Source organism: Echeneis naucrates, chromosome 24, assembly GCF_900963305.1.
Source record: "Echeneis naucrates chromosome 24, fEcheNa1.1, whole genome shotgun sequence".
Classification (NCBI taxonomy): domain Eukaryota; kingdom Metazoa; phylum Chordata; class Actinopteri; order Carangiformes; family Echeneidae; genus Echeneis; species Echeneis naucrates.
In genome coordinates, this window is record NC_042534.1 from 9,844,358 (window position 1) to 9,857,949 (window position 13,592).

General features: G+C 40.9%; 2 protein-coding genes across 5 annotated transcripts in view; both read left to right on the forward strand.

Moving 5' to 3' along the window:
- The window catches only part of iyd (iodotyrosine deiodinase), a 29,336-nt gene extending 27,658 nt beyond the window's left edge, over positions 1-1,678 (forward strand). For all 3 annotated transcript variants that reach the window (XM_029495964.1, XM_029495965.1, XM_029495966.1), the window contains 4 exons: positions 445-645; positions 755-914; positions 1,204-1,360; positions 1,496-1,678. In XM_029495964.1, coding sequence (XP_029351824.1) covers positions 445-645; positions 755-914; positions 1,204-1,360; positions 1,496-1,678 — 701 coding nt within the window. The remainder of the gene's footprint in view (positions 1-444; positions 646-754; positions 915-1,203; positions 1,361-1,495) is intronic.
- A 1,246-nt stretch (positions 1,679-2,924) lies between these two features.
- On the forward strand, positions 2,925-12,121 carry sec63 (SEC63 homolog, protein translocation regulator). 2 transcript variants are annotated; one of them, XM_029496992.1, is made up of 20 exons: positions 2,925-3,048; positions 3,831-3,930; positions 5,337-5,451; positions 5,657-5,769; positions 5,889-5,950; positions 6,402-6,460; positions 6,650-6,700; positions 6,812-6,920; positions 7,094-7,188; positions 7,306-7,438; positions 7,521-7,613; positions 7,958-8,103; positions 8,188-8,335; positions 8,699-8,781; positions 8,970-9,038; positions 9,189-9,348; positions 9,463-9,614; positions 9,791-9,991; positions 11,249-11,353; positions 11,984-12,121. In XM_029496992.1, the coding sequence occupies exons 1-20, from the start codon at positions 2,925-2,927 to the stop codon at positions 12,119-12,121; spliced, it is 2,256 nt and encodes a 751-aa protein (XP_029352852.1). The 2 variants fall into 2 exon arrangements, with proteins under 2 accessions (XP_029352852.1, XP_029352851.1); XM_029496991.1 differs by having other exon boundaries at positions 9,189-9,344; positions 9,441-9,614.
- The last annotated feature ends 1,471 nt before the right edge of the window (positions 12,122-13,592 follow it).

Here is a 13,592-nt window from a genome sequence, read left to right on the forward strand (position 1 = left end):
CAAAACACATATGTAGAACCTCTTTATTGCAAAGTTCATGTTTCTCACCAAAAAAAAGAAGATTTTCAAGAACCTACAACTCAGCTTATATATAACTTATATACTACAACTTAAATCATCCTTGCACAATGCATGTCTCGGCAGGCTTTTTTGGTTCTTACATATCAAAATACATCAAAATGGTGATGCAGTTCAACAGAAATATGCTTCAAAACCTGGTATTAATTTTGCTATAAGGTCAATTCAGTTAAATATTTTCAGCCAATGATGCAAACATTTTTATTGGTATTTTACAGACTATTGTTACATCATATGAGTCTCATTAAAGATGACTTTCGCTCTCTGTAACAGATCTACACACCACTGTCCTCACAGAAGTCCTTATTAACATCAATTCACAATTCAACATTTTTGTTTAAGTTTATGGTTCTGAATTTGTTTTAGATGATGGTGATTGGGTGGACAGTAATGAGGAGGAGGAGGCTCTTCCACATATACCCTACTCCCCAGTACGTTACTCTGATGAGACAATGCTCGAGCGATCCAAGACTTTCTACGCTCTGATGAACCAGCGGAGGTCTGTCCGATTCATCAGCCCAGAGCCAGTGCCACGAGAAGTCATAGATAATGTCATCCACACTGCAGGCAAGTTCCAGTAGACTTCTGTCTACTTGCTGTGAATGGAGTTGTAGCAGCTGTGCAATGATAGTGCTTGTCTGTGCACTCACCCTGCACCTTGTTTTTCTCTGGGCAGGTACAGGCCCAAGTGGAGCACATACAGAGCCCTGGACGTTCGTTGTGGTGTCGGACACAGAAATTAAGCACCAGATCAGGCTCATAGTGGAGGAGGAGGAGGAGATGAACTATCGTCAGAGGATGGGGGAAAAGTGGGTTAATGATCTGAGCAGATTAAGGTGAGCATCAATAGTTACGCCACACATGCTGTATACATCAAAACATGGATACATGTGAAGTAATTGTAATGACAGCATTTTCCTGGTATCCTACTTTTTCAAGGTTAATTTATTATCAATTATTACAATTATATGCAAAATTTGTACTCAGGTCCAGCAACGTACAATATAATTAGTCCAAATATTTGGCTATGCAATGGTTATTAGTCATAATGGGCATTAAGGATCTGACTACATTGTTAAATTTCACTCATAGTTCTTCTGTCTTGCAACTTCCTTTCTCCTACAGGACAAACTGGATTAAAGAGTACTTGGATGTTGCACCTTATCTGGTCCTAATCTTCAAACAAACTTATGGGATTCTACCAAACGGAAAGAAGAAGACACACTACTACAATGAAATCAGTGTGTCCATATCCTGTGGTATTCTGTTGGCTGCATTACAGGTAAAGGACGTATTTATTCATAGAAATACTGATCAATCTATCTTCTTTCTTAGTCATATTTTAAAACACATGACACATAGACAGTGTGTGGTAGAGCACGGGAATACCTTCTGATTCTGTTCATTTGCTCATCAGAATGCAGGTCTTGTTACTGTCACATCGACTCCCCTCAACTGCGGACCCCAACTCAGGTTACTCCTAAAGCGGCCAGCCAATGAAAAGCTGCTGATGCTTCTTCCTGTGGGTTACCCTGCTTCAGATGCCACTGTGCCTGATTTGAAACGCAAACCTCTTGATGAAATTATGGTTCATGTGTGACAGAATTTGTCTGCAAAGGAAATAAAAAGCCCAGAGCAAATTACTTCTCTATCATCTTCTTTGAGAATGAATATCTAAAATATGACAGAATTTATTTCTTTTATTTATTTATTTATTCATTTTGCAAATAAGTTCCAACTCTTGTTCAGCAGTTGACTAATATATTATAGAAACAAAACCACAACCATCTTCAATGCTATAACTCAATAGCTAGAGAGTCAAAATTGGGCAACATTGGTGTCTTAATAGACTTTTTAATAAAGTCATGGCCACTAAGCATAGTTTAATTTGGTGTTTTTATTTTGAATGCCAAGTAGCTTTGTCTCTAATGGACAATTAAGTAGGGGGATAATAAACAGCCAGCCACTAAGCATTTGATGAAGGTCATTCTTTTTGGTGTAGATTAATCATAACATGTTTTCCCTCTGGATCTGAATAACACACCATTGCAGTTTAAAGAAACAAGTGTCCAGAAAGCCTGCTGGTATGCGTCAAGTGAGGACAATGTACATATCTGAAGACATTTGAAGGTTAATCACAGGGAAAAACAAATTGAAATAGTCTCTCCAGATAGTTTCATGAAAAAAAATAAATTAACCCCTTTTTTAGCTGTTGATTTGTTTAATTTGTGTCAAATAAAAGTGAACATAGGATTTAAAATAATCCAAAAATATCTAGATTATGAATTGAGAAAATTGTTATGACAAAGCTTCTAAAGATATGAACAAAATTATTTTAATGGAGCTCTGTGTGTTTATAGGGGGACAACACCACACTATGACTATGTAGTATTATTGATTTTAAGCATAAGTTAGCTCTTGGTTTTAAACTCTAAAAAAAGGGGGAGTTTTCATTCAGCATTATATAATATCCAGCCTTTAAAAGCATTTAGTTTAATTTAATAAATACAGTAGTGATAATGTGACTGTCACGTCCTCGCACATTAAAACGGGAGTTATAGCATAAAACCAGTTTACTCTTCACTGACGTCATGAGCCTCCGTCTTTCTTCTTCGCCACCTCTGGGGGTCTGTGACGCTCAAGGAGGAAAAAAAAATCGCTGAATCACCACCACCGAAGAAGACAAAGGGCCACATTGCGCAGGCGTACACCACGTACACCGATGATCGGAGCTCTCCTGGCTGGATGCTAGCTGGCTAGCTAACGGTCTGACAAGTCGCGCACATTGAGCCGTAAGGGGGAAGCGCGGCGGTGGAGAAGAAGGGCGACCCAAGCGCCGCTACGAAATGGCCGGGCAACAGTTCCAGTACGATGACAGCGGCAACACCTTTTTCTATTTCCTGACGTCCTTCGTCGGACTCATAGTAATCCCGGCCACATATTACCTCTGGCCCCGGGATCAGAATGCTGGTAAGGCCCGATGTCTGGCTCTGTGCTAACTTGGCTAAATAACTAACACCAGGAGAGTTCAGCCAGCGTCTTGGCTGCCTGTTGGTCTGTTAGCTAACCAAACGGTGCAGTAACTCACGCTAGCAGGACCTCGTCTGTCTTGCTGCTCGGAGCTGAGTACGAGTCACACATTTACCATCCTGCTTTACTAACCAGCAGCCTGCTGCCTGCCCATCTGTCTTAACCCAACTTATCTAGCCCCTGGTGCTGCTCCTGTGGGTTAGCTTCACCGAGCTACCTGCTGGCTAGTACAGCCAAAGCTTAAGCTCCACTGTAGCAGCGTCTGTGTGTCGGTATTGACCTTATCCTTATGTCCCTACAGTTTGTCAACAACTCGGCCAACATGGGTTATGTAAGATAAAACAAACTTCACTCAGCTGCTCTGCTGGGAATACTTAAATGACAGGCCATCACAGAGAGCTGAAGGTGTTGAAAAGATTATACAATGTGTTACTAAATATTCAATGGGTGTGACTTTAACCAAGCAACAATCCGAGATTAACCAAATTCTCACTTAAAGTAACGCAGTGCACATTTCTGAACTTGCTTCATCGAATCAAGTGAACTTGGCTGGCTAACTTTTGTTACAACAGTGAGTTGTTAATTTCTATGTGGAAATATGACTCTCCCCTAATTTAACAGTGGCCCCCAAAATGAGTGCTGTGTCTGCAGTATTGATTTATTTTAGCTGGCTTGACCGTACTAATCCATCAATAATCTCATGATGTGCCTTCTCCTTTCAGAACAACTGCGTCTGAAGAGCCTGAGGAGGGTACATGGCCGGTGTTTGTGGTACCGTCTCAGGCTGATGAAGTCACAGCAGAGCATCGTCCCTACACTAAAGTGAGTCCAATCAACTGGAATTTGTTTTATATTTTTTTATAAAAAGGAAAGGTCATCTACACAAAATGATGTTTGAATTCTATGTCATCGTGCAGGTTGTGTGAGATACTAGGCTTCTGCTCCCAAGGAAATCTCCAATCGCATCATCTGATCATGCTCTTCTAACTTAAAGTTAGCCCAAGACACCTTCAGTTGATTAGACTTGAATTATTTATTGTTAACAATAGGTATACATAGATTATTCGATTGGATATGTCTTTCAGTAGTTTCAGTTTGTTTGGCTCTATAATAGCAGGTTTGTGGCTTTCTCCTTTGTTGCCAAATGTGACATTACTTTTCCAGTTTGGGTGTGACTTGTTTGAATAGAGAGAGTGGTCTGTCTTCCTGCTATCCCTGCTGCTGATCCTGGCAATGCTCCTCTCCACAGTGTAGACAAATTCAAGCTCAAGTTTTTGTGTATGCGAAATTGCATGTTTTGGGGAATTAATGACGCAAGTTTGCCTGATGATGTTTTCATGTGTGCTTTTGGTCAAAACACTGTGCTGCACTGTTTAACATTTCTTTTGAAATAACACTGCTTTCTCAGTTTTGTTTATTCATGCTGTGTGTGTGGGTTAATAGAGAAATGGGTGGTCATGTCCTCTTCGCTTTATCGCGCTGCCTATCTTCTCACTCTCATTTGCCTCTCCATAGCAGTGTGTCTGTCTGAGTATCTTTTCTTTGTTCTTTCTGTACCTTTTTCATATGTTTAGCTTCAGCTTCCACATTCCACACTCATTCTTTCAGTAGACCAACATCCTGATGTCTCTCTCCAAATGATTTTTCTTGATTTGCGTCATTGGATTTAAGACAGAAGCTGGGCAGCAGCCAACATTTTAATTTAATCGTATTAATCAAAATCTTTTTTTTTTTTTTTTTCTTTTGAATGTTCTCTTGATATCTCGGTATTTGAAATCTGTTATTTATTTTTTGCAACATTACCGTATTGACGGTGTTTATTATGGGAATCCATCATGTATTTTTCTGGTTGAGCTACTAAGACAACACTAAGGCCGATGGTTGTCATGGCAACAGATGCTGCAGAGCAGCCCAATGGGGTTTTGCCATTGTCATGGAAACAAGTTCAACTTCCTTGTGTAAATACTAAACAACAGTAGTGTCAGGACATGTCCTGCTTCTTCTGTCTGTCTGATGAGCTTTCTTTGGTGTCATAACTTAAGTCAGTTACAACTTCATGTTTGGTGAAAACTATTCACATTACATTGCAAAAGTGGTTCAGCAGAAGATCTTATTTGCAGGCCTCAGGTATAGTTTTATGAAAATGAGAAACATTTGGTGTTGTTTCCAGAGAGTTCAGATCTGTATGTGTGACACTTTTCTTCCTCTTTTTCTGACTGCATTTTTAGAAAAGCAGCCTTGTTATTTGGATGGGCTGTGTTCCTGCTGCTAGCCTACAAGGTGTCCAAGTTGGACAGAGAGTACCAGGAGTACAATCCTTATGAAGTCCTCAACTTGGACCCGGTAAAAATACACAAAACATGACTAAATAACTGAATCTTGAAACTTTATGTATATTTAACTTGCACTCCATGCACAATATCAGATTCATATTAAAACAATCATCCCTCTAAACTTTAATAAAAAAACTACAAATAGGTGCTTTTGAGAATATCTGAAATGTATGGTTTGGTTTGAAGTAGCTAGATTTATATTCTTCTGTCTCCAGGGTGCATCTCTCTCAGAAATCAAGAAGCAATACCGTGTACTGTCACTGAAGTTCCATCCTGACAAAGGTGGCGATGAAGCCACGTTCATGAGAATTGCCAAAGCTTATGCTGCGTAAGTGTCAGGTCTTAAAATTACATCCGTTGTCCATAATGAAAGTAATTTCTTGCTGCAGCTCAACATTGGATTTCAGCTGAGTAATTTATTTTAATTTACTTGTTTTTCCCCCGCAGTCTGACCAATGAACAATCACGACAGAATTGGGAAATGTATGGGAACCCAGACGGTCCAGGAGGTAAGTAAAGATGCTCTTTATCTCCAGTAGTAGACTATTACAACCCTTGATTCACCTGCTGTGCTCAGTGCTGGTGAGTCAGACTCTTGTAGGCATGAATATGTCAAACAGTTTGAAATTGAATTGAAACAGCACAACTCGTTCACTACAGTGAGAGCTGACACTTGGCACCTGTTGAGAATGTGTCTATACTCTCATTCATATGTTTACCGATCCAAAAATAACATCATACGAATTTTGGTGGGTTCTTAGAACAGATGGTGTGGTTTAAACCACATGAGATGAAAACACATCGGTGAACGTCAAGAATGCGTCACTGTAAAAAAAAACAAAACAAAACAAAACAAAAACAAATATGGCTCCAGTAGTTTTAGCTGAGACGCAGATGGAGTATGTAAATGGGGGGGGGTTTTGACATTTTGGTTCATTGTCTTATTTCTCCCTTTTTTAGCAACCAGCTTTGGTATAGCCTTGCCTGCCTGGATTGTTGACCAGAAGAACTCAATGCTGGTAAATAATCATTGATGAAGACAGTGTAGTTTTAGCTGGTTAAATGTACTTGTTTTTTGTTTGTGAATAGCAGTTATCCGCCACAATAAATACCACAACAACCTCGATGTTACCGTCGGTCACTATATGTGCTGTTGCAGGTCTTATGTAATACATGATAGGGTCTGATGGTTTTATTTTTCCATTTAGGTGCTGTTGGTATATGGACTAGCCTTTATGGTCATCCTTCCTGTTGTTGTGGTAAGTTGTTAACATGATTTAAAGCTGGTATCTGTACCGCAGAGTTTATCTGATACTTTCCCTTTATTCTTCTCATACCCTCAACATTTCATGTTTTCATCTCCTCCTCAGGGCACATGGTGGTACCGCTCCATCCGCTACAGCGGAGACCAGATCCTCATCAACACTACCCAGCTCTTTATGCATTTCATGTACAAGACACCAAACATGAACATGAAGCGTGAGTTTCCCCCTTCACACTGCATTTTGCATAAATGAACAAATAAGCTTGAAATTCATTGAATGTCCATGTGGTTACTAATATGTGGGTATTATTTGATGAGCAATAGACATCTTTAGCTTCTGGTTATCTGTTTTCACTTGCTCTTAATTTTGACCAAATCCAACCTCCAGGGTTGGCCATGGTGTTGACTGCGGCCTTTGAGTTTGACCCACGCAGCAATAAAGAAGCTACCATACGACCAACAGACAACATTGAAGTACCACAGGTATTGAATATCAACGCAATGGATTTTGTGTGTGTGTGTGTGTAAGAGAAAGAGATAGATTGTCTAGAATTCAGAAATAAAAACTTGAAAAGTTAAGTTTCCTACTGTCTCTTGCAGCTGATCCGGGAATTAGGAAATATCAACGTTAAGAAGAAGGAGCCTCCTTTCTGTTATCCGTACAGTTTAAAGGCCAGGGTATTGGTGCTTGCTCATCTAGCCCGTATGGATGTATCAGAGGAGTTAGAAGAAGGTAGGACACTAAAAACTTTCTCTTTTATACTTGTCTAGGAAATGTGATACAAGTCAGAAACGTGCTGTGTGTTTGTGTCCAGATCAGAGGTTTGTGGTGAGGAAGAGTCCAGCTCTCCTGCAGGAGATGATCAACGTAGGCTGTCAGCTGACCATGATGGCCAACAGCCGAGGAGGTACACACATCATATTTGTTCTGATACATTTCTCTTTAGAACCTTGGTGCAGGAAGTTGCGCAGTGAGTGACTGTTTTGTCAGATGTTGCTTTAATACTGTGTCAAATTTACTGTGTACAGACTCTATTAGTTTTCATAAGACTTTCATGAAGTTGAGTATTATATGAAATCAGTTGAAGATGTGCATCTGTAAACACTGCTTGCTGCATGCATTACCGTACGGTACATCCGCAAAGGCAATATGTCAGTCGTTGGCCTTGGTGTTGTTTTTACTGTCAAACTTGTGAAGCCTTGATGTAGTTTTCATTGACGCTAATGTGTACACTGTCATGCCTCTGTCCAGGTTTCCATGCTCCTCGTCTGGTAACCATAGAGAACTGTATGAAACTGACCCAGATGACAGTGCAGGGTCTGCAGGAGTCAAAATCACCACTGCTGCAGCTGCCCCACTTTGAGGAGGAGCACCTCCGCTACTGTATCTCAAAGAAGGTCCCTGCCACACATCCATTCACACACGTGTATTGTGTGTGAGTAATTTTAAATTAAATATATCTTCTGTCCTCTCTCCTTTAGTATAAAGTGCGGAGCCTTCAGGACCTGGTGAGTCTCAAGGACTCGGATAGGCGGAGCATGTTGCGTTTCTTGGGAGAGGAGAAGTACGATGAAGTCATGGCTGTGCTAGGCAGCTTCCCTCACATCACCATGGATACCAAACTGCAGGGTCAGTCCTGAAGTACACACACAAACGTGCACCCTTTTTGGCCACACTTGGATAAACAGCCAATGAAATGGTTGCATCTTAGCTTTTTACCACTTTAGCCCAAGAAAGTTCATTATTGTACCATAGTACATATAGATAAGCGGCTGATACAGTTTGTAGTAAAGATAGCTTTGATAAGTTGAGTGTTCAAAGGAAACTTTAATGGCTTTCAAGCAATGCTTCAATTAAAGCTGATAGAAAAAAACGATGAAATAATGATGAGGTTTAAGAAACAAGCTTTGTTAAACAACTGATATGTTACAATTATAGATTTCGTCTTATCTATATTTAGACATCTCTCTTCCTTTTGTTCTTTCTCTGCAGTCCTTGATGATGAAGACAGCAATAACATCACAGCAGGCTCTATTGTCACAGTAACTGTAACCTTAACCAGAAAACGAATGGCGGTAAGCAGTGATATCAGTTCAAACATTGACATAATTTCAGAGCTGTGTGTTAGTAGTGAATTTGTGAATGCAGTTTTAGGATTTATGATGTTGATGCCTAGGCATGCATTTTCTCAGATAACCACTAGAGTGTACTGTTGACTGTATGCATTGATTCAATGATTCAATGTTTGTGTGTGTGTGCATAGGACATGTTTGAAAAAGAACAGGAGTCAACGCCGTGTCCAGGAGACGAGGCTGCCAATACAGAGGAAGCAGTAAGGACAACACGCACGCCCACACTTAACCCACTGAGCATATTTAATCTTTGACTCATTTTGTGTCAGATTTAGTCATGATTTGAAGTTTAATTTTTGAAGACAATCTTGCAGTATTCAAGTAATCTGCGTGTGCGTGTCTGTTTGTAGCAAGGCGAGTCAAGTAAAGCCAAAACCAAAGTATGGCAGAACAAGAGCAAAGGGGCAAAGAAGACAGCCAAATCCAAGAAGAAAAAATTAACTAAGAAGAAAGCTACTTCTGCGCCTGCCAAAACCAAGCAGGCCAACGGCAATGTGGCAGGAAACGTATGTGTCCAGCCACAACTGATTTGGGTTAATTGTCAATTACAAAAATAACAATAATAATCTTTTTTATTTTTTGTGTAATTGTTGATGCTGCAGGAAGTTGTAGTAGCACCATCAGCAGCAGGAAAAGAGGAGGAGGACGAGGCCTCAGACAAAGGCAGCGAGTCAGATGAAGGAGAAGCCAACAAGGACTCTCCCAGCGAGAGAGACGACGACAGCGACAAGCAAAGCGACACAGAAGTGGATGAGATGGCTGGTGACGATGAGGAGGTCAAGGAATTTTTATGATTGCATATGCTTGAATCAGACTTTAGCAATATGATGATATATGTGATGCTCAGTCTTATAATATATTGTGACTAAAAAGATGTTTGTCAATCCCTCTGAATGCAAGTCCAACAATATATTTTGAGTTAATTATACAAAGCAACTATTGTCCCCATCAGGAGTGGGAGGCATTACAGCAAAGCATCCAGCGGCGAGAGCGGGCTCTGCTGGAGACCAAGTCAAAGGTGACGCACCCTGTTTACAGCCTCTACTTCCCTGAGGAGAAGCAGGAGTGGTGGTGGCTCTACATCGCTGACCGCCGAGATCAGACCCTCGTCTCCATGCCCTACCACGTCTGCACATTAAAGGACACAGAAGAGGTGAGCTCATTTGTATTCTTGTTTGCAAACGGCTACAAAAATACTGTAGCCCTCTGGAGGTGAACGTATACCCTCACAATACCACTCTGTTATGTCTTGAGTCAGTTTATTCGGTTGAGTAAAGGAAATCCGAAACTATATTTTCTGAGGTTCCAAGGTGACGTCTTCAGATGACTTGTGTTGTCCAATAAATGGACTCAAACAAAAATATAATAAATGAAGCCAAAAAGCACAAGATCTTTATGTCCTACAAGCAGGATCAGAATGTTATTTTATAAATCAGTAAGACCATCAATTTATAATCTGAAATGGCAACACTCAGTTTTTGTTTCAGCACTACAAAGTCAGTTCTGTGTGCTCGTATTGCATTCAAATATTCTGAGAGTCTATTGTGGCTTATTTCTTAATCTTCATGGAGTAAGAGGGTCTTAATAAGTTAAGGTGTGTGTTCATGTCTCTTTTGTCCTCTGCACTGTAGCCACACATTCTGTTGCTAGGCAACCTTTTGCACTTGTCGTTATTTCCTCAGAGGAGCGTGTGAGAGTGAGTATTTATTTTGCATAATTTGCACCTCTGGTCCCACTCTTCTCCAGCAACAATAAGGACTGACGGAGAGGTGAAAGCCTAATGAGGCCTGTGTGAGTGTGGCCGGCTGTCCCAGCTTTGAAGGAATGTAATAGCAAGAGGTGACCCACCCTTGCATAACAGCTCACTGTCTAGCAATCAAATCTTCTGTCACGTCAACAATTCCTTCTGTTGTCGGTGTTGCCAGATTTCACGTCAGATGTGTTTGACAGATGTGCTGTTGAGGAGTGCAGAGGGAGCCGCTTTCATCAACAACGTAGGGCAGTGAATTGCCACCGCGTTCACAGTTCATTCTCGGCTCACACGCTGAATAATAATTAGCCTCATTGTGCTGATAATTAGATGTTTGCCATATGTAATTGTAAGGCATAGTGATCACAGCTTGAGATAATGCTGGGCTAATATTTACAGTTGGACCCCATCATCATCATCTTGTAGTGGGTCACTTGTGATTACCTACCACACTGTGTAGGTAATCACAAGCTGAACAGCAGATTTGTCATGTTCAGCAGTGTTAGTGTGTATCCTTCACAGGTTTGCCTCCTTTTGGTGCTTTGATTAGTGTTCCTACTTGTTATAGGAAAAGAGCAGACCGTTCCACATGCTTTAACAGAACACTGTGCACTATTATACATCCAGCAATAAGCAATGTGTGTTTGCATCACTTTCCAGGTGGAGCTCAAGTTTCCAGCTCCCTCCAAAACGGGCAACTACCAATATTCGGTCATCCTCCGATCTGATTCCTACCTTGGACTGGACCAGATCAAGCCACTCAAGGTGACTGAAATGCTCTGTGTGTGTTTGTGTAATCATATGTGGGAATGCCCACAACTGCCCGAGTGACTGAACTGAACTGAGTTTTCTGCTAAGCCATTTCCTTGGCCAAATCAGTGTAAATTGTCCTGGGCACAATGGTTTCTTTTCCTGCCAAAGTAGCTGAGACAATGGGCCCAGCAGAAGCTCACTGAAGTCTGTTAATTGCTGCCAAGTTGGTGGGAATAATAAGCTCCGTCACAAGCCAAACCACAAAATAAATAGCTTGTTGTTTGTGTGTTTTTTGAATTGTAGCACCTGTTAGACATTTAGCTGGTGTGCACTTCAAATGTGAGGAGCTAATCATAACATGTCTTATACCATCACTGAGCTCACCTATTCTCTCTCCTTTAGTGTTCATCTAAACTGCCAATAAGACGGCGCAATTTTTGGAACATTTTGGAATTCATAAACTGAATAGAAAGTTTGTTGACGTTGTTGAAGTAGTTTTTTTTTTTTTTTTTTTTTTACCACAACTCCCCCTTACATGAATTTTCCATGAAAAAGCATCTTTACATAACATTTAGAAGTCAGGCTGCACTTAACTGCATGACTTCACAACTTGAACTCTGTGTGTCCCTTTTGTTTTTGTAGTTGGAGGTCCATGAGGCCAAGGCCATGCTGGACAACCACCCGCAGTGGGACATCCCTGACACAGAGGAGGAGGACGAGGAGCAGGAGGACAGCGATGGCATCGAGGAAAGTGAAGATGACGACGAGGACAACGACTGAAAGCTGACACATATGCGCGCATACACACATGCTCAGCCTTCTCCCATGGACTGGCCATCCACGCACTCCTGACCCCACAACAGCACTCAAGAGCAATGAACGAGGAGCGGCAAAGTCCTGCCTGCCACAGATACGCATACACACACACACACACACACACACACACACACACACAGACACACACTCTGAATCATCTGGGACAATTTATACACTCATAACCCTCCTCCTCTTTGTCCATTTTACACGTACAATGACATGGACTGTGACCCCGCCCCCTCCATTTCCTCTTTTCTACAGAGACTTGTTCCTTCACTTTCCATTGGTGGAGGAAGAGTGTGTGCGTGTGTTTGTGTGCGTGCGGGTGTGGGTGTGTGTCTGCTGTTTGTCTTCTGAGTGTGTGTGTCTGCTGTGTGTTTGTAACCTTGTATGTGTTTGTACAGGTATGGAAGATTGACACACTGTTGACTGGAGGACCTATTATATGGGCTCTTTTCCTGAAGGGGAAGAGGGGATGTGTAACAGCTAATTCCGTTTGCAAAATTAACAAAAACACATGACCTCTTTACGTAAATCATGACTTCGCTCTCACTCCTAGTTTTTAAAATCACTCAGCACCAATTTTTTTTCCACACCAATGATACGTTCTATTGTACACTTTAACTGCAGAGGTGTGAGCTTTAGCCCTGTTCATCAGGGATCACACCTGACTCAACTATTGGGATGTTTGCTCCTTCCAGTGCAAAGGAGCACAATTAAGGCTCACCATTTTTCTTTTCCACTTTCCACAGTCACACCTGTCGGTTACTTATGTGTAATTGTACTTATTGTATGTTGAAGGGGATATCAATGGATAGACTCTGATCTGTATCAGTTCTGTCAGTGATACCCGTTCTGCCCCTGTGATCCACATCAAACTGTAATTTTCCAAAAGAGACAACTGTTGGCTGAAAACAGGAGTATCTTGAAATGAACTATGACTTCAAGAGTAATGGGGGAAAAAAGCAAAACGTGCAGTGTTAAGATTTCTTTCTTTCTTCATATACTACACAAAGGTTGTGAGTTTTCAGTCTTTATAACAGGCTCAGATACTGAGATATAAATATATATATATATATATAGATATATACATAATTGTGGCTTTTCAGAGAAGCAAATTCCTTTTTTTTTTTTTTTTTTTTTTTTACAATTGTAGCACATTCCAGTGTATACTCATTGTCCAAAAAGGCCTTATGAATACAACTGAAATAACACAACATACACATCTTTGGGTGCTATGCACCAGAGGTTCTGGGGAGAGCAGAAAAAAAGACTTGGTTTCTTTGTGTTTGTTTAAAAAAGAAAAATCAACAGTATTTGTTTGCCTTTGTTTCCGTTTAGAATTAGTCACTTCATAGTTATAGCTTCCCAACCGTGGGCTACATATCACTGATCTCGCTATGACAAAGCTGCTTGTAAGTACGCTTTCGTCTGC

Excerpts from the sequence above, each read along its gene's own strand:
- sec63 (XM_029496991.1), top strand. The coding sequence starts at position 2,925 with ATGGCCGGGCAACAGTTCCAGTACGATGACAGCGGCAACACCTTTTTC. Across the intron at positions 5,770-5,888 it reads ATTGCCAAAGCTTATGCTGC|TCTGACCAATGAACAATCAC; the intron begins GTAAGTGTCAGG and ends TTTCCCCCGCAG. Across the intron at positions 6,701-6,811 it reads TCATCCTTCCTGTTGTTGTG|GGCACATGGTGGTACCGCTC; the intron begins GTAAGTTGTTAA and ends TCTCCTCCTCAG.